At 39.6% G+C, this 20,311-nt stretch overlaps 2 protein-coding genes across 3 annotated transcripts in view; one reads left to right on the forward strand and one right to left on the reverse strand.

Annotated features, from left to right (window-relative positions):
* Positions 1–15,988, forward strand: part of atf2 (activating transcription factor 2) — a 28,529-nt gene extending 12,541 nt beyond the window's left edge. For both annotated transcript variants that reach the window (XM_017692353.2, XM_017692354.2), the window contains exons 9-12: positions 390–557; positions 1,190–1,396; positions 5,725–5,830; positions 13,878–15,988. In XM_017692353.2, coding sequence (XP_017547842.1) covers positions 390–557; positions 1,190–1,396; positions 5,725–5,830; positions 13,878–14,110 — 714 coding nt within the window. In that variant the 3' untranslated portion in view covers positions 14,111–15,988. The remainder of the gene's footprint in view (positions 1–389; positions 558–1,189; positions 1,397–5,724; positions 5,831–13,877) is intronic.
* Positions 15,989–17,245: 1,257 nt separating this feature from the next.
* On the reverse strand, positions 17,246–19,640 carry LOC119263605 (TLR4 interactor with leucine rich repeats-like). Its single transcript, XM_037539206.1, has one exon. It carries the CDS (start codon positions 19,629–19,631, stop codon positions 17,523–17,525), a length of 2,109 nt encoding a protein of 702 aa, XP_037395103.1. The 5' UTR covers positions 19,632–19,640; the 3' UTR covers positions 17,246–17,522.
* Positions 19,641–20,311: the final 671 nt, after the last annotated feature.

The raw sequence follows: 20,311 nt of genomic DNA on the forward strand, positions 1-20,311 counted from the left end.
CTATGTAGCTTGCTGTTTAATTAGAGAACCAGCCAAAGTAATATTTGCGCAGCCGGTGAACAAATTCAAAAGCTAGTGACCGTTGACTGGTGAAAATGTGAGAAAGCTTTACAGAGACCAGCATAAAATTCAAGCTGATCTGAGACTTGTAGGACAGCAAATTTATATTGTTTATAAGTGTAATAGTTAACCAGTTATTGAAAATGTTAATTTGCATAATAATTTGATCAAACAGTATTAAATTGTTTTAACCTGATTTAAATGTTAACAGTGTTAAGTGGTGTATATTACTAACAATACTAAGCATATGAAACTATCCTATAGGCTGTTATCTTACCTGTTGTGTCTCACATGTCCTGTGTTTGTAACTTGAACTCATTTACCTGTAGAAGCTGAAGGCGGCCCTCAGTCAGCAGCTCCCTCAGGTAACCAATGGAGATGCAGGGGATGTCCAGAGTAGAGCTGCAAGCCAGACACCACCCCCTGCCCCACCTCCAGCAGAGGAAACGCACCCACAATCGCTGCAACAGCCAGCCACGTCGACCACAGAAACACCCGTGTGTACTAGTTTTGTTGTACTGTGCAAAAGTATTAATCATCAGAGCGAATTGTTTAAAACCATTTTTCTGAGCAGTGTGTTTTATGCATGTAAAAACATTATCTAACGTTAGAATAAATACAAGTAAACATAAATACAGTAAAACAGAGCACTATTTTTTTGTTCAAAAATGGACATGAAAACTTGTGAGCTTGTTAGGAGCTCATAGATTTGGTTCCAGATTTCTCCTCGATGCTCCCAACAATTGCATACATTTGTTAAATTCCGTCACGGGCACATCTGATATAATATAAAGAAGAATTGATTAGCCAAACCATGTGTTGGATGATAATAACAAATAATCCTGGACTTCCTCAATGAGAGGTTTGGAAATGGTTAAGCAAACACATGAACATACAGTCATTTTTTATTGTATGAATATTATTTGTATTTATTCCAGTATCAGTGATTATCTGAGCAAGAAACACTTACTGCCCAGTTAAATAGCTTTTTTAAAATAAATTTTTTTTCAGGTGCCTAAAGCAGATAAAGCAGCGCTTTGCTGGCCAAATTGTAGTAAATTGTGTTAATAACAGTATTATGTACATGGAACTGAGATTTAGCTTGTGTTTGGCATTTATGTGTTTGCAGGCGTCCCCTGCCACTCCTGCTCAGCACACACCCAGTACAGGTGGGCGGCGGCGTCGGTCAACCAATGAAGACCCTGATGAGAAGAGACGGAAGTTTCTGGAGAGGAATAGAGCAGCAGCCTCACGTTGTAGACAGAAGAGGAAAGTGTGGGTGCAGAGCCTGGAGAAGAAAGCTGAAGACCTGAGCTCTATGAACGGACAGCTACAGGTACACACACTGTAATCACATTCAGAGAATATATAGCTACACAGTGTTAAATGCAGGAGTCGTGAGGATGATGTAACAGACAATTAAATAATTAACATCTAAATGAAATAAAACAGATATTGAAAGATTTGAGGAAATGTAATGTCTAAGCTATTGATGCTGTGATGGCTGTCCAAATGTTTAGGTATATTCCAGTCATTTGTAACCCCTACAGTCTGTGGGCACTTCTGGTGAGAGTTCTCCGATTTCAAATAAGTGCCCCTGAGAACCCTAACCCCTGAGAATATTTATGAATCATTATGAACTATAAAGACAAAATTACAAAATTATAAAAAAGATAAAATTATCTCCGTCGTATCATAGACAATATAATGATATGGTGCTCATAGTACAGTAAAACCAAGTAAAAGATTGGTTTTGTAATTCTTCAAAAAAATCTTTTTTGAAGAATTACAAAACCTAGAATTCATTACAAAACATATAAAGCAGGTATTAACATTTTATTTTTCATGTAGCCCTTATTCAGAAATACATGCACACTTTTGTTTCTCCAGTTAAAAAACACGTTTTATAGGTGTTTGGTTTTTATATCCCCATTACACTACATTTATCACTAAAACTTAACACACAACTTAATAAACTGCAGTTTTTTTATTATTATTCAAAGAGTACATTAAATGGGCAGAACTCTGGAAAAGGAGCAAACACACTTGTATTTTTTTTCAGGGTAAAACAAAATGAAACATCTTACATTTTCTGTTTTCATGTGCTGTGTTTGTGTTTTACTATGAGTCAAGTCACTTCCCTGACATAGTGATGAAATGATTAATGGTGATTAAGAAGTGTTTTGTTGTGACAGCGATAGTGTGTGTGTGTGTGTGTGTGTGTGTGTAAGCCTCCTGCATTGATACATTCCTGTCAATAAAGATATTTCCTCCAGATGTCATCGGCACACAAGCGTGTCGTCTCTTCTGTCTGCGCATTTAAGCGCTGGCCCTGGAACTCTCCCAGGGAAACCCGTCTCTTTGAACCGCCATTTTGCGGCAGGCAATTAGGATCCGCTACTGACAAGTTCGAAACAGTTCACGTAACTGTTGTCTCTGCTGATAGGGACAAGCTAGGCTATGAGGCGACGCGTTCCAGACAATTTAATGAGATCTGCTGCTGTTTATTTGCATGCTGTCTGTCCTGTTTGTCCGTTAAGGGGTGGGGGCTCCTGGAGGAGGGGAGGAGGAGAAGGACTGATTAATTTGTGATGGAGAGACAGGCGGGGGGTGCTGATGAGATTGTTGTAGCACTGTTTAGGGTTAAATGAATGAACGGAAGAACACAGGCACATTAACGTGGGGGAGGGAGACAGAGAAAGAGAGGGAAAGATGGCAGGAAAAAGGGGTGTTAGGGCAGTCACTGGTTACTGTAGCAAGCAGGAGAAGAACTCTGTCCTATAGCTGAATCAAGAGCATTAGAGTGTGTTTTATATGCAGTGTGTTAATCATTTCCATCAGAGTGTTGTAATGGTTCCTCTCTGTCCCATTGGTTCTGCTGATCAGCACACAGAGCTCTAATGATGTGCGATTACTTCAACATCGTTCTTAACGGGCTCTTTAACGAGGTGTCAGGGCTAGTCGGCCCACATTCTCCACGAGTCCAGCCTGCAGAAGAGAAACTCACTTTTTGGATCTGCGTTTAAAGTAGGCTGTGTGACAGCATACTACACTATCTCAGTGGAACATATAGCACACTGAGCTTTTTATTCATCACTCGTCGAGCTGAAGTGCCACGATCTTCATACTAATGGATGTAACTTATCTGAACAGCTCAGTTTTAAATGGAGATTAGGGACCTTGCTGCTGTTACACTTACAATTCCACAGCGCAATTGTTGCTTGTTACAGACTGTCTGTTTCTCTGTGGAATTCCTCCACTTTACTCTCATAACCATGCACTTCCTGCCAGAGGCCTTTGCGCCTATATTTAGTCAGTAATTATCTTCCTAATGCCAAGCTGAGCTCCAGCCCACACATACTGACAGTATAGTTGTACTGCATGAAGGGTTACAAGGATTCATCACTGTTTTATGAGCAGCACCTGTAAGAGAGGAGGGATGGATGAGCTGGTGTAGAGGGGAGGGAGAGGTGAAATGAGCAGGTTACAATGCAAGTATGAAAGCCAGAGTGCTGGTCGTAATGGGACGTGGCAATCCGCATGGTGAGGAGATCCGTGGCTCCACCAGCTGTGTTTAAATCTGTTCCTCTTCAGCCTTGCTGTGCCAGCACCGCCAAGCCCTAACAGATGGAATCAAATAAATTGGCTGCTTTTTAAATGAATAGATTAAAGCGCCAGCCATGTTTTAGAGGAGAGGAGAAAGCGCTTAAATCTGCCATGCAGTGTCCTGCCCGTCTCTCCAGCTAGCGTTCCTCTAAATCCCCTTAAAGTCACCTTCACTGTTAAACAGGCCCATCTTTAACACTCGCACAACAGTGTCCCACGGGAGCAGTAAGAGGAGAGTAAATCTTGGCAGAATGGGGTGTGGGGTTTTGCTGACGGAGGGAATAACTCTCCTTCTCTCTTTCTCCCTCCTTTTTTCTCCTATCTCCTTTTTGATAATTTTACCAAATTGGTAAGATGGTTGTTAAAGAAATGGTTTCTAGCACTGATTATTGTTAGCTGTAGAAAATTTATTTGTAATTTGGGGTAGGTTTGGTTCCATTTCAGGCTGATTTTGTTGGTCAGATCTGTCCTCTTATGCATGTCTTCCATAGTAGTCACACAGGAGCTTCACAACAGATACTTTGTCTTTTTATGTTCTGACTTGGCTAGAGATGTGCAGTGTATCAAATAGGCCTTGTGATGATTAATCAAGTTATCAAGGTAACAGCCCCCAGCGATGGTAAATACGTTTATTGATCTAACAAATTTATTTAATTATTTCATGTAAAACATTGGAAAACACTAATATTCCTATACATGAACTTAAATTTTTTAAATGCTCAGTGATCTAACATCCTACATTAATACCAAATTTATTGCATCTAGCAGAGATGAGATTGCTCTGTAAATGTGACTGGAGTTTTGCTGGCAGAATTCATTCAGTGCTGCGGGCAGATATAGTAAAAAAAAATGCTTATATGATAAGGTGTACATTTTAGGACCTCTTTAACACCACAGCACTACGTTTCAGACATGAGAAAGAAAATTTTATTCATTTAGCAATCAACATGTGCTTTGGACCCCAAAGACAAGACAAACCTGATGTTGTGATCATGTTGAAAGAGTAGCAAAAGAGAATTCGGTCAAAACCTGGAGAACAGCATATTTTCTGAGGGTATAAGTAAAATATGTATTATTGTTATCATATCTACATCATTATATCAGGCTGATTTTGCATTTGAGACTTAAACATTAAACCAAACCTCTTTTTTGAGGCTGATGTGTGTGATGTTAATCTGTAAAGATATATGAAGTAGTTTGAAAAATTCCTGTGAAATGTGACCTCTTTACTTTTATATTATTATTATTTCAGGCTTTAAGGAATAAGTCTGGATGCAGACATGCATTCTCAGCATGACATGCACAGCCAGTCTAATAATGATGCCAGAGCTCTGCTGCGACAGTGTTTTGTCAGCTTGATTAGCAAATATAGCGAACCACGTCCTGTTGGGCTACATGAGTTACACTGAACGGATTTTAGCTTTGTCATACTGGTAATAATGGAAGTAAACAATATGGTAATTTATAAAATAAAACCTATCTCAACAATAAGGCACGTCTGGTCTATTAGCAGAAAACCATGGAGAAGTTGAGCTGCTTTTGCCATTGTGTCAGAGAGTGCATGTGCACATGACGTCACTGGGGCTGAGAGGGCGTCTGACTGGGAGTGCATGTCTGCAGCTACACTCTTTTGGGCTTTACAGGGTGGGTTGCAGCAGTGCACAGACACCATTTTTAGCTTGTGCTTTCTTCCTATTTCCTTCAATATTAACAAAAAAGTCTTACATAGTTCTGTTTTAAGCTTAACTCTTGCTCTACCACTGTTTTCTCATACTTCCACTTTAGTTCAAGTAACTCAAAATAACTCTGTTACTGTTAAATTATGGTATCATGGGAGGCCTAGTTCTGACCAAGCCCTCAGTGTGTAGAAACATATTTGCATAGATTTGCATTTTTACCATAAACTTTACAGTAAATTATGTGTAAGAAACTGTGTGTGTGTGTGTGTGTGTGTGTGTGTGTGTGTGTGTGTGTGTGTGTGTGTGAGAGAGATAACCAGACTTGAGTGAAGTGTCTGAAATGTGTGGACCTTTCTTTCTCTCTCCACCTCTTCTTTAGAATGAAGTGACTCTGTTACGAAATGAGGTGGCCCAGCTGAAGCAGCTCTTACTGGCTCATAAAGACTGTCCAGTGACGCTTATGCAGAAGAAATCCGGCTACCACTGTGAGTAATGATTCTTCAGTAAGCAGCACTGCAAGTCTGCCAGCACACTGCTAACTGGAGGTAACATTGTAGAATCTGGCCTGTGTTCTTGGAGCAAACTAAAATTAGAGTTAGACCTGCTTATTAAAATGGGCAAACATATTCAAATCTGGTGCTTGGATGGTTTGATTCTGCTGTTGATTTTTGGAAGGGTTGAGGATGTCTATGTTTTTGGAGAATGTTGGGTATAGCATAAAAGGTGTGCAAAACTAAACCTTTGTGATACATCACTCACCTGATTTCCACCCTGGTTTTGAAACTGCAGATATTAACCATTAATGAAAGGTCTCTTAGACCTTAGAAAAATAAGTAACAATAACCCTCTCATGCACATGCTGTTTATAGATATAGAAAGGGGACCCTTGTTGACCATGTATTATTTGGGTGGTGATCCATTCTGAGCACACTCTTTTAAAACCCCAGTGGCCCCTGTTCATCCAAGTTTAAATCAAAGTTCAGATGTAATCACAATAAATACATTTCATTGACAGTTTTGTTTTTCATCAGTTTCATCAGGTGTATTTGTATGATCAAACCGGAGGTGGACGAAGTACACAAATCATGTACTTGAGTTAAAGTAGAGATACCCAAGGTAAAATATTACTCCAGTAAAAGTAGAAGTCCTTACTCTAGACCTCATTTGAGTAAAAGTACAAGAGTATTTACCTTCAAATGTACTTACATATTGAAAGTAAAAGTACTAAAGGTTTAATTATGGCTCTGATGTCCTGTTATCATTTTTGTAACAAGACTCGCTCCATGAACTCATTTTAGGTGAAAATACTCCAGCGTCTCTCTTGGTAAACCAGTCTTTTAATAGAATGTCATTAATTAGTAGGTAAATAAATGTCATTAATAAAAGGTAAACAATTTCCATCAGGGAGAACCGAGTGGCTCTGAAATCACTTTTTACAAACAAACAAAGTTTCTCTTTAAGATTACTTTGTAAATTAGTTACAAGTTGAATAAAAATATGCTTTAAACACAGGTTCACAAAGAAATTTTCCTTTACTATATTGATCTGTAGGTCTCTGTTCATAAACATAAACTAACCAAAACTAATTTACTATAAAATGAAAGTGTTTGTATGAATTCAGAAAAAAAGAAACATGTCAGTCACGACTGCATATGTGTACATATTTCTATATTGTGGTCTATTTACACAAAGTTAGGTTAGTTCATCATTTAGGTGACGTATGTGCTCCCAGATTTTTACGCTGCTGCACTGATGTTGAACCATGTGGTTGCACTGGGTTGGTATGACCAACAGGTCAAAACAAGCTCAGAACACAGTGACCACTGTGCCCTAATTGGCACGCTTGCTTTGTGCTTATTTTGTTTTGACATGGTTTTATACACAAAAAACTAAAAGGAAAAACTTTCACAAAAAGTAGTGGAGTAAAACATAAAATATTTGACTTTGAAATGTAGTGGAGTGAAAGTAAAAAGTCGCTCAAAATGGCAATACTTAAGTAAAGTACAGATGCATGAAAAAACTACTTAAGTACAGTAACAAATTACATTTACTTAGTTACTGTCCACCACTGGATCAAACATATGGTACGGGTGTGTGTAAACGCTTGATTTGCAGTTAACCAACAAAAACCATTATCAATAACCTCTATAATACCCCTAATAACAATACAGAAAACAGTAATACTAATAATTTGTGCACATGACAGCCTAGTACATAAGGGCACTCTTAAAGGGTTCTTTAGTATAGACAGTGGTTCTATATAGAACCATGAGCAATGTTTATGCATAAAGGGTTCTTGCTTTGCATTGTGAAATGGTTTGTCAGATTGGTGGAGAATGTGTCGTGTATGGTTTTATATACTTTTTGAAAAGGTTTCTATATAGCACCAAAAAGGGTTCTGCTACTGTTATGATGTCAGCTTTTAAATATGTTATTTTAAGAAATTAATCACACTACACAATCACATCATTCTACCATCTTGAAAAACTAATACATTTTGTTTCTTTTACATTTATATCCAATTGTCATAATTTTAACACTATATATTTGGTCACTCACTGCTCTTCCTCGGTCTCTATCTACATACCAGCACAGTCACTGGCTGATGAGCCACAGTACATTGTCGTTTATTGGCTCCCTGCCAGAACACTGGTACTGTTAGGCTAGCACTGAAGCTGATTCATCATTTGTGCTCAAAGCTACGCTTGTTTTCTTGTCTTATGAAGGTTTCATGAATCAGACGCAGAGTAATTCATACGTTAAAAATGTCATTTGTCATTAAACCTCTTTGTTCAACATCATATCTCCAGGGTCAAACTGTGGTGAATAAAACACAAGGGAGTAAAACACAAAAGAAGATAATGACATCATTGAAATGCTATCAATCTTTAGGAGTGTATTTAGTTTGAAATTACAGCATAAAATCACAGATACGACTTTACCTTCTTTTTCTCCAAACTGCTTTCTTTTTGCTTTAAAGGGGCTCATAATTGAACCAGTCTGAGATGGAAGGGCATATGTGATTCAGGCACATCTTTGGCCGTTATGCTTTAATGACATCTTAAGAAATGAGCAAATCTGAAGCTCGTCTGCCATATGCAGCCACTTCATATCAATTTGCTGTTGTCAGTGCAATGAAGGAGCGGCGGTTCTGTGAGGCTGTGTTAGCAGCAGATCCTCAGGCTCCCTGCAAGTACTAAAACTTAATGGCTGCTATTTCTAACCCCCATTGTGTAAGCACTTTCTGTAGAGGACAGCTACAATGCTTCTCCAACTCTTTCAAAATGACTTCTGGACCATTAATTGCAATGTTTAGGTATACATCTGTGTTTGTGTATATGTGTGTGATTCAGCTTTCCTCAAGTCATGTCTGAGTAACACAATGAGCAGAACCAGAAGGTGGGTGGGGACAGAGCTACATAGAGGCCTGTGTGGGGCTTGTACTGCAGCCGAGGGCTGACTTGTATTGACAATGATTTTCTCCAAAATGAGGCTATTATAGAGGCTAGCCTGTCAGTGCCACAGAGTACTGCGGCAGATACGCAACCTCGTAGCTGTGCCGTTCATTATGCAACGCCATTGTTAAAGCAGCAGGACTGACATGTCATGCATATTATTGGAGTGATGGGTGCTGGATGGGATTGGGTTGTCAGGGACCGAACTCATTTGTGGGTGTCTAGTTGGTGTATTTGGGGAAATGGGGGCCTGTGGTAATGGATGAGGCTATCCTTCACTCCTGTTTGTAGTGCTTCTGTTAGAGAGCAGCGTGAGGGGTCATATATTAGCAGCCTGCTGAAATAAGATAGGGAGAAAAGCATCGCTCTATCTTTTCATTTTAGTAAACAACTAGATGGGATTTTGCAACATTTATTGCAGACATCTAAACAGCAGATGGTCATTTCTTCTGTCAGAAAGTTCTCTAATATGTTGAAAGACGGCAGGCTATGCTCAATCCTATATGTTATGTCTTTGTGTGTGTGTGTGTGTGTGTGTGTGTGTGTGTGTGTGTGTGTGTATATATATATCCAGAGGCAAACCTCTGGATATGACACTGAACACATGGACTCAGCTTCTTTGGTCGACCCTGGCAAGGCCTGTTCTGAGTGGAACCTGTCCTGGAAAATCGCTGTGTGACATTGGCCACCGTGCTATACCTCAGTTTCAGTGTTTTAGCAGTCTTCTTATAGCCTAGGCCATCTCTGTGGAGAGCAACAATTCTATTTCTCACATCCACAGAGAGTTCTTTGCCATGAGGTGCCATGTTGACTATCCAGTGGCCAGCATGAGCGAATTGTACACAAAACACCAAATTTAACAGCCCTGGTCCCCATTCACACCAGGGAGGGACGACGACACAATTGGGCACAATTTGGACATGTTCACTGTGAGGTGTACTGACCTACTGACATTTTTGCCAGCTATTTAGACATTAATTGCTGTGTGTTGAGTTATTTTCAGAGGACAGTAAATCTATACTGCTATACAAGTTGTACACTGACTACTTTAAGCTATATCCAAGTTGCGTTACCCTAGTGTAGTCCCATGAAAAGATATAATAAAATATTTGCAATATTTGAAATGTGAGGGGTGTACTCACTTTTGTGAGATACTGTGTGTGTGTGTGTGTGTGTGTGTGTGTGTGTGTGTGTGTGTGTGTGTGTGTGTGTGTGTGCGCACATTGCAAAAGTATTCACTCATCTGCCTTCACACGCATATGAAATTGAGTGAGATCCCATTCTTAATCCAATATAATGTCGACCCACCCTTTGCAGCTGTAACAGCTTCAGCTATTCTGGGAGAGCTTTCCACAAGGGTCAGGAGTGTGTTTATGGGAATTTTAGACCATTCTTCCAGAAGTACATTTGTGAGGTCAGACACTGATGTTGGACGAGAAGGCCTGGCACGCAGTCTTCGTTCTAATTCATACCAAAGGGGTTCTATTGGATTGAGGTCAGGACTCTGTGCAGACCAGTCAAGTTCTTCCACACCAAACTCGCTCATCTGTGTCTTTATGGACCTTGCTTTGTGCACAGTCATGTTGGAACAGGAAGGGGCCATCCCCAAACTGTTCCCACAAAGTTGGGAGTGTAAAATTGTCCAAAATTTCTTGGTCTGCTGAAGGATTAAGAGTTCCTTTCACAGGAACTAAGGGGCCAAGCCCAAGTCCTGACAAACAACACCACACTATAATCCCCCCTCCACCAAACTTTACACTTGACACAATGCAGTCAGACAAATACCGTTCTCCTGGCAACCGCCAAACCCATCCATTGGATTGCCAGATGGAGAAGCGTGATTTGTCACTCTAGAGTCCAGTGGTGGTGTGCTTTACACCACTGCATTCGACTCTTTGCATTGTGCTTGGTGATGTAAGGTTTGGAAGCAGCTGTTCAACCTTGGAAATTCCATGAAGACCTCTATGCACTGTTCTTGAGCTAATCTGAAGGCCACAGGAAGTTTGTAGGTCTGTAGCGATTGGCTCTGCAGAAAGTTGGCGACCTCTGTGCACTATGCGCATCAGTATCCGCTGACCCTGCTCTGTCATTTTACGTGGCCTACCACTTCGTGGCTGAGTTGTTGTTGTTCCCAACCGCTTCCACTTTGTTATAATACTGCTGACAGTTGACTGTGTAATATATAGTAGCTAGGAAATTTCACGACTGGACTTGTTACACAAATGGCATCCTATCATGGTAACAGGAGTTCAGTGAGCTCCTGAGAGTGACCCATTCTTTCACAAATGTTTGTAGAAGCAGTTTGCATGCCTAGGTGCTTGTTTTTATACACCTGTGGCCATGGAATATACATATGTGTGAGTGTGTGTGTGTGTGTGTGTGTGTGTGTGTGTGTGTGTGTGTGTGTGTGTGTGTGTGTGTGTGTGCATATATATATATACAACAAGTAGGCCAGGTCGTCTCTTTGTGTATGGTGGGCCAGTGTTAGTAAGTGGGCCCCTGAGGTACACCAACCCTTGCATCTCTGTCTGTTGGCACTTTTAATCATGCACCCAAAGCACCGCAATGGCAGGTGGGGGGGGAATTATCCAACCTGCCCTGCAAACACGGCAGGCCATGCCTACTCTTGGCAGTGCGCACAGCCCATCTGCTCACAGCGGTTAGAAGATCAGAAACGAATAAGAGAGAGAGAGCGAGAGGAGGGTGGCCTCAGGAGCCAGCAGTGCTACATATGATGATATATCTCGCCCTGTGCTCTCTTGCTTAATGCCATTAGGAGTAATTATAGGAGCCTGAATGTGGAGCAAAAAGAGAGAACAGAAATGCCTGTCTGATTTACGTGGCGTTTGACCTTATTCACTCAGCTCGTGCAAGTATTTACGGCCTTCTGGTTTACATATACCCTAAATCATCTAATCACAGCCCCATCAACAGAGACAGTCCTGATCATGCACATTGCGGCAGGCCTTTTAAACGCAAAGCCTTTTATGACACATCTCCTAAACCAGAATCAGAAGTGCACACACAAGATAACAAACCTTCATGTTAATTACCAAGTGCCATTTCAGCTGACTCTTGCATCATTAGCTATATTAATTATCATAGTAGTCTGCATTTCTTTACAAGTCAGAAAGAGAAGGTTTTTTTTTTCTTTCCTCCCTCATCAGGAGCCAATTAATTCATTGCAATTGTGGAGCAGCTGGTGGCATTTGGACTGCGAGTCTCTGTCTCTCTCCAGTGTGAGCATCATTAAAATCAGGTGCTGTAATCATCTGTCGCTGCAGTAGTTGGCAAGGTAGCAAGAAACAAATGAGAACGCTGGTAGGGGTGCGAGGGCCCAGCCACACGCCACTGCCTGTAATACACCCTTATGATGTTGGTTTAAAATGACATTGTAACTTTAATTAAAGGTTACAAAGCAAGTGCTGGGAATAATAAAATGCAAAGCACGGATCAAGCTCGAAAACTGGGTTTAGTAGCAATTACGCATTGAATGGAGTAGACTGAATAAAAGCTTGGTTGCTTATGCGTGACGTTTACAGGGTCAGAACTGTGGCATTGTGGTGTTATTTGAATTACAGCCTAAACCAGGAATAACTGAAACAGTTCCATTGCCTCCTCACTAGCTCTAAACCTACAAACAGACTACGAGCACACTAAAGCACATATTGTATTGTTGTAGCAGGTGTGATGTCATATATAAAATAGGCACTTATTGCAATGCCAGAAGCTGGCTTGCAGTCATTTCCAGTGTTAGTAAGTTTTAGAGGTTTTTTTAATCTTTCAGCATTGTAGTAGAACTTTTGCTATGACACTAAGTAACACCAGTCTGGTAGGAAATGGTGCATTCACTTCTTTTCTAATATGAATGGAGCCACACATCAGCCATGAGCACCTCAACATGCTTGGAAGAGGACACTAAGCCCTACATTATTCATGTGAATGTACAGCCCCTTGTCTTGCTACCTCATCATGTAATGGTATTGGAGAGACTGCAATCCTTCCTTCCTTCCTATAGGACACTATAGCTATCTGAGTCCTTAGGGACTCCACGGAAGCAGTCTCCACCCTGAGACACAGCTGCAGGGTGCTCCTCTACACTACCAAGCAGTGCTCATTCTCTGTGATGTAGCTATGATGGTGCTTATTTTCATTTACTAAGTGGACTAACTAACACCTCAGTGTTCAAAGTTTCTAAAGTTTCATATAAGCACCTCTGTATGCTGTTTACTTTTACCCAATTACTTCTTGTCTTTACCTGACACTTATTTAAGTTACTTATTGAACTTATTTAAGTTACTTATTGAACTTATTTAATTACATGTTTTTAAAGACATGTTTTGTCTTTTCCTATATGGTTAATATCTGGCTTTAACATCAGGCTACAGTTGTATGCAAAAGCTGCTCAAAATTACATTAAGTTAGGACATGCTTAGAGAACACTTTAAATATAGTACTTTTCTGTGAATTTTAGTAAACGGTTTCTGTTTAGTTTAACATGGAATGATAAAGCATACATTTAAAATATACCATAACATTTGTACAGGCTACATTTGATATAGTTTTCCTCAATGTGTTAAATTCAGCAAATAAACAGTAATTGTGCATTAAAATGTGCAGAACTGTGTTCTCTGTCGAGGATGTATACTTATTGTCATTTAGAAAATCAGCAAAATGTCATTTGACCAGCAGTACCCAAACTTTTGCATATGACTGTAAATTCCTGAATAAATATTTAAGGGTTTGTTTGGCAAAATTATAATTTTCCCATTGTTTCAATTGTCAAACTTTGTTTGGCGTTCTATAACTTTGCACTTGATCTGTGAGGCTAAACACATAACGGAAGCTTGTACTTCACCAGTTAGTATCATGCAAGCTGCTTACATCACTCACGAAATTGTATTTGATTTTTCACAAAGCTGAGACGTTTCAACACAAGGAATAATATTTCTGTGAAGCTGCAATAATAATAGCAGTCCACAGAATGGATCTGTGCTAAACTGTGCTGCAGAAAACTTTGCCATGATGACTTTTGGTGACACTGTTGAGCTGACTCTGTACTGTCTCTGTGTTTCAGTGCTTGACAAGGAGGACAGCTGTGAGGAGATGTCTGTCCCAGGCAGTCCCCACAGCGAGGCTATCCAGCACAGTTCTGTCAGCACGTCCAACGGTGTGAGCTCCTCCACGGCAACCGTAGTTGCTCTTGCGCCCAGCTCAGCCACTGGACCATCTACAGATCATAGCACAGAGGGGGAGGAGTCAAACGGAGGCGTGGCCCCAGGCCCTCAGACCCAGCCCTCTGGAAGCTGATCAGGCTTCAGAGGGTTTACTTTTTATTCCTGGCAGCCATGTTTATGTGAGGAGGAAAGTTTCCCTCACTCTTCTTCAGTCTGGAGAATATTTATTTTGTTTATTTTATTAATCTGATTTAATTTCCCATCAAATGCATTTTATCAAAAAAATTGTAAAGATGCAAGGGATGGCACTTTACAAATTTGGAAAATTGTACTGATTGTCTAATTTTCTCTCGCGCGCTTTTTTGCGTCCATGTTTACTCTATTTATTACATTACTGTTATATGCATCATCATGACTATAAAGTTAGAAATCTGAAGTAGTGACCAATTCAGTGTGTCTTAAATGCCAAAGTGTATCATGGCTCATTGTAATGGGAAATTGATTTTCTCAAGCACTACTGTAGGCAGAAGAGGCAGTCACTTTTATTACTTTGTCTTTTCCATTTTGCACATGGAGAGTGATATGGGTAGTTTTTTTTTGTTTTTTTTTAGTGTTTGACTGTTGACACATGACCAGTTCTGGCAGCCTTTAGGAGTAGATTTGACAACCTGCATTGTTACAAATCTTAAGTGATTGAGTGCAGTTTGAACTGATCATAGATACTTTTATTTGTGAGTGAGAAGTTGGATACTTTCCTGAATGGTGTGTTGTTCGAATGTTGTAAGTAATCTTCTGCCTGTAAAAATAAGTCATAAGGGGGATATTTGGCTAGAAAATGAGTGTCTTTTAAGAGCAATGCTTTGATCAACATTCCATGAGTAGTTTGTTGCAAAGGCAGTAACTGTAGGAAAATAGTACATCTTTCACCATACAGACATCTCTTTGATGTTGACTTAACTATGTGCCATTATTTTTTATTTATTACTTGCAGATATTGATTTGTAACTGAGAAATTTGGCAGGTGGCTGTATAAAGTAGATTGAGTTCTTGGATCACAGAGGCTTTCATGTACATAATTTCTTTGAGTGAGTGATGTAATGTTTATTTTTGCCACTAGCTGACAACATGACTGATTCTGAATCTATGGTGTTTTGCTCTTTGAAACACTATTTGAAGAAAATAAGAATATGGCTGTGACTCATTGATCTCAGTTGACTTTTAAAATACTACATTTTAGGAAGCATTGTAAATGCCATTTGATTATAGCATTGTATGTGATATCAGCAGGAATATGTGCATTGTTTGTGTTATGATCTTACAGATACACTTCATTCGTTAGAAAAAGGAAAAATGAAATAAGGCTTTCCCGGCCCAACCCGTGTAGTAGCTCCAGTTTATGGCCTCAGAAAAAACAAAAACAAAAAACAATAACAAATGAATAATTACAAAACCTTTAAATTGTTAATACTAGAACTGGGATGTTCGTTCCAGATAATTAGGAAAATTAGTCTGTAAGCTGTATATTTAAGTTAAATTATTTGCTGCTGTTAAGCTTAGTGACAGTTACAGAGTAAGTAACTTCTAGCGTCATGAGTTTGGATCAACTTGCCTTCTATCTTAAAATGTATTGGCTTACTACTGTGTAGTTTTATTGCTGCATTTGCTTTTCTAAGTATCATCTATTTAAGAATCATTTTGTTTAACAGGTAAATTTGTATGGTCATTGTTATGTGCTTACTTGCATGAATGATTAATTCTCTGAGAGAATTAGACCTATGTTTGAATCATGTCTCAGTTGGATTATTGCAGTTGAACATGTTATGCTTTGATTCTCAGCCAGGAGGCAGCGGGTTTACGTTTCTGGTGTTTGTTAAACTCTGGCCCCACTGTGGAAAAAGGATGTGATTATTATTGTGTTGGCAGTAAACTTGTAACTTGGTGAAAGTTATGTATAAAGTATCATAAATTAATAAGATGTTGTAATAAATCTTTTAATATCTCTTTAAATCTGTTTCAGCCTTGTGGAGCTTTTTTTAAATTAGCCTTTTGTTAGTAGATGTTTTTCATCACTTGTCCACCTCTCCTAGGTTTTTGAAAACAGTTTGATTTGGTATAGTCTGCCATCTAGTGATGAAACTGGAAAAAAAAACTCTTATGACCTCAGCAAGCATTTATACAAGCTCAGTTTGGCTAGTAGTTAATGTTTAAAATATCTATTTTTCATAATTTTTCTATATTTCAAAACAGGATCTGCTTTCTACAAGTATTATGGGATTAACTTGTACATGTTTAAACTTTGCAGTAAGTAAATCTTTACTAGCACGCTTTGTGGCAGTAATTGTTCATGGCAGTAAATTGTTCATGCAGTATCAGTGAATAGCTGTAAAGTAAATAGCAATGCAATGAACATTATTTACAGTAAATTTTCATTATTTTGCAAACACAATGTATTGTGTTAAGTGATACAATCCACCTTTTACCTCTTTTTGTGCCTAAGGTCTAATGGTTTCATAAAACAACAAGCTGTAAAATTCAGTCAAAATGCCCCCTCAAAAAGAAAACAAATGAGTATTGATCTCTTTACATTGCTAGGTTATAGCAAAGCACACATGCTACAGCTCAAAATTCTTTGCTTTGATTTGATGTAAAATGCTCTGTTACAGAATCAGAATTGTTCACAGTGGTGATGATTAGAAACAGCCATCTGAAGCATTTAACGCTTCTAAACACATAAAAAAGATTGCATTACAGTATTACAGTGTTGCCTGATGCTAGAGACACTAGTTTAAGATCGTTCTGAGATAAGCGTTTTGGCCTCAATTTTTTTTTATTTGTCCATGGCAGAGATGTACATTGAAGGTGCTGTAAGGCAAACAAAGATAATGTTTTTTCTTTCAGATTTACTTCTATTGTACCATCATCAGCCTTACGCATAGAAAAACCCAGCAGTCACTGGTAGGGTCAGTGGTCATTTTTTGACTGTTAATAAAGTGGGTATTTGGGCTGCAGACATTGTAACTCATGGTTCATATCACCACCATCATAAAGAAATTTGGGTCATTAAGTTTCTTCTGCACACTACACATTAAACCACTCTGAATTCTTTTGTTTATGAAATTTTGAGAAATTGGTGGAATTCCCCTTTTAGCCTAGACATGGACTCTTTTTATTGGAAGTACATTCCAAAGCCTGTGTAGTCCAGGAGTAGGCTTAATCTCAATCCAGGAAATCATATGTAATATGTGTTTATCTGAAATCTTGAACACTGTTTTGTTTGAGGATTTACTATATTAAAGTTTTAGCTGACATGTTATTACCATAAATGCATAATACATATAAGCTTCCTCCACTGTTCCATTGATAGGAATGCTATCAAAATAATATACTGCCATTGACAGTGTACAATGCATGTTACATTGTTTGACAAAAGGTACATAAAAACAAATGCAAAGTAAGGATTGTCTGATGGCTCCTCTCCAGCCTTTGTAATATGTTCACTGTTTTGCATGCAATTTGAGTAACGTGACGTTTGGTCAGTCTTCTGTTTAACGTGCAGCTGGTAGGTCTATGACATCAATGGCATCACTTTGTTGATATGTTCCTGTATGGGAGCTTGTGGTATTCATCCCAGAATTCCGATCTGACAGGGGTATTCCAGCACACATGGCACAGGAGATGCTCTTATCTCGTGCATAAAGCAAGCTTATGGCATCTGCCTGCAACTTCTTTCTCAGAACACAACCCAAATGAACAAACAGGGCCAAAATGACTAGTATAGCAAAAGCATTAACTCCAGTGAAGAATAAGACAATAGTTTGAGGCTCAGGGCTGGACATCTCCTCAGGCTTTGTGATAATACCCAAGCAAAGATCACGTGATGCCACATGGCACACTTTCTCATCCACCACACTCTCCACGCAGACGAGATATGGTGTAGAGGGCCGCAGGTCACATAGGTTACACACTGTGCCTTGTTTAACATTTACAAAGCGGCTGAAGCGTGTGTGTGTGTGGAAGTGATCATACATGACTCTGAAGTGAACGTTCTGGATGTCATTTCTGGCCAGAACCCATTTTATGAGAGCTGAGCTGGAAGTGACTGTCACAGCAGAGATGTTGAAAATAACCAGCTGGTTGTAAGAACACGCATCTCTGGCTATGTTCTCCTCCGTGGCCTTTCCTCTGGTTGAGTTAGAGAATCTAGCAACTATTGCAGCTGCTGTTTTGTTTTGAGGGGTCAAGAGGCCCCCTGTTGAGCCATCCTGGTATTGCTTTGATTCTAGAGCGTTTCCTATTTCTCTATGTCTGATCATAAGTCGTGGAGCGGTCCTGCCCACTCTTCGGTGAGTGTGGTATCTGTCACCATCATGACAGGTTTGTCTGGTCACCCGTGAGCCGCTGCCTGAGTGGGTAGGCTTTGATTGAACACGAGTGTGTGCTCTGCTGCACGGGCTGCCAGTGCTGTGGATCAGTGCACTGCTGATAGTGTGGAGGTACTGACCTTTCAGAGTTTCTGGATGAGAGCACTTCACAGTGACAAGGCCGTTTCTGCCTGCCTCCAGCCAGTTCTTCAGACACAGTAATCTACAGTCACACCTCCATACATTCCCTGTCAAGTCAAGGGATTGTAACTGTGTGCTGTCTCCAAACACCTGAGGATTTATGTAGATGAGTCTGTTGTTGTTTAGCCTTAGACTTCTCAACTTGGATAAACCACTAAAAGCAAAATCATCCAGACTTGAAATGGCATTATCGCTGAGGTCGATATCTCTGAGGTTTCTGCAATATCGAAATGTGAGTTTCTTTATCTCAGAAATATTATTTCCATTCAATTTTAGGACTTCTAGGTTGTACAACTCTCTGAATGCAGAAGGATGTATCTGAGAGAGCCTGTTATGACTTAAAGATAACACCTTTGCTTTTATCAAGTCCTTCAAATCTGATTCTTTGACTTCGGACAAGAGATTGTTGTCAAGCATGAGTTCAGAGAGAGAGGAAAGTAGGTTAAAAATGCCACCAGGGAAGCTTGATAGCCTGTTGCCTGATAGATTCAATGTCTTTAGTCTTTGCAGTCCTTTGAGTGTATTCTTCATCAATGTTGTGATAAACTTGATCTGCGTGTCTTCTAAAGGTATAATCTCCAGTGATGTTAGACCTGTTGGTTTTTCTGTCAGTTTGAGACTGTTGTCACTGAGGTGCAATTTGTTGGGCCACTTTAAACTGGTATCCACTTCTTTGGGAACATTGTTTAGTTGACTCATATTTGCAATAGCTAGTCCAAAGGGTAAATGACAATCCAGTGCCGATTGGTTGAAACCTAGGTGAAGTTCTCTGAGGTTCCTGAACTGATAGAATGAACCATAATTACTTGGCTTAGTTGAATTTGATTGAAAATTCCAAACACTCACATTTGTGTACAGCTGGAAACCAGATGGATGAATGCAGTCGGTGAGATTGCCAGCCAGCCTGAGGTGTCTTGATGAACGAAGTTGAAGAACGTGGGACAATCCTGAATTTACACAAAATACCTCCCCATTCCTGCATTCACAGAACATTGGACACATACCCACAAATGTACCATAAAGGTTGATGTAAAAAAGACAAAAAATGTAAATCCTCATGTTTAGAGTCTGCGAGAAGCTTGTTGATCCCATTTGACAACTGCGACCTAACCTGGCTTGTTGTAATCAGGAAATGTTTGTGTACCAGGCATTTCCTTTCTAGAGTGGTTTCTTCTAGATCTTATCCTTGATCCCTACAAAGCAAACAAGGGATTCACTATCCTGTACATGAGAAAAAACTGTTGTTTTAAAGGTTTCTACAGTAAGTATTTTAGATTAATGTATTGAAACACAGTCGTGTGCCTCTTCAACTTATCTGTGTATGAAATCCATTGACGCTACAGCACTTCATCCTAAGAAATCATACAGTTTGCCTATACTGTGTCAAATCAAACCAACATGCATTCATCTCCTTTCAACAAAACAGAATAAAGACTCAATTATATTGAACTATAAAATGGGCCATAACCTTCACACCAAAGTTTAACAAGATGCTAGTGTACCATGAAACATATACACACAGTAATGTGTCCAAGAAATGACCTCATATGCATTTCTTGGAAGGCTTTCACTGGCTTCTCTGGCCACTTACACTGTTTTGTTAAACAGGGGAAATGAGTGTTCACAACAACGTGCTGTAGTCAGACACATGTCTCTGTGGTCCAAATGCACACTGGCTGTTGGGCTGCCATTGTCTCAGCTTCCTGTTAGTGTGGACACTTACTTAAGCCTCTGTCAACGCAGTACCACCATCTGGAGAGAGCAAAACCAAG

The sequence above is a fragment of the Pygocentrus nattereri genome, chromosome 6 (assembly GCF_015220715.1).
Source record: "Pygocentrus nattereri isolate fPygNat1 chromosome 6, fPygNat1.pri, whole genome shotgun sequence".
Classification (NCBI taxonomy): Eukaryota; Metazoa; Chordata; class Actinopteri; order Characiformes; family Serrasalmidae; genus Pygocentrus; species Pygocentrus nattereri.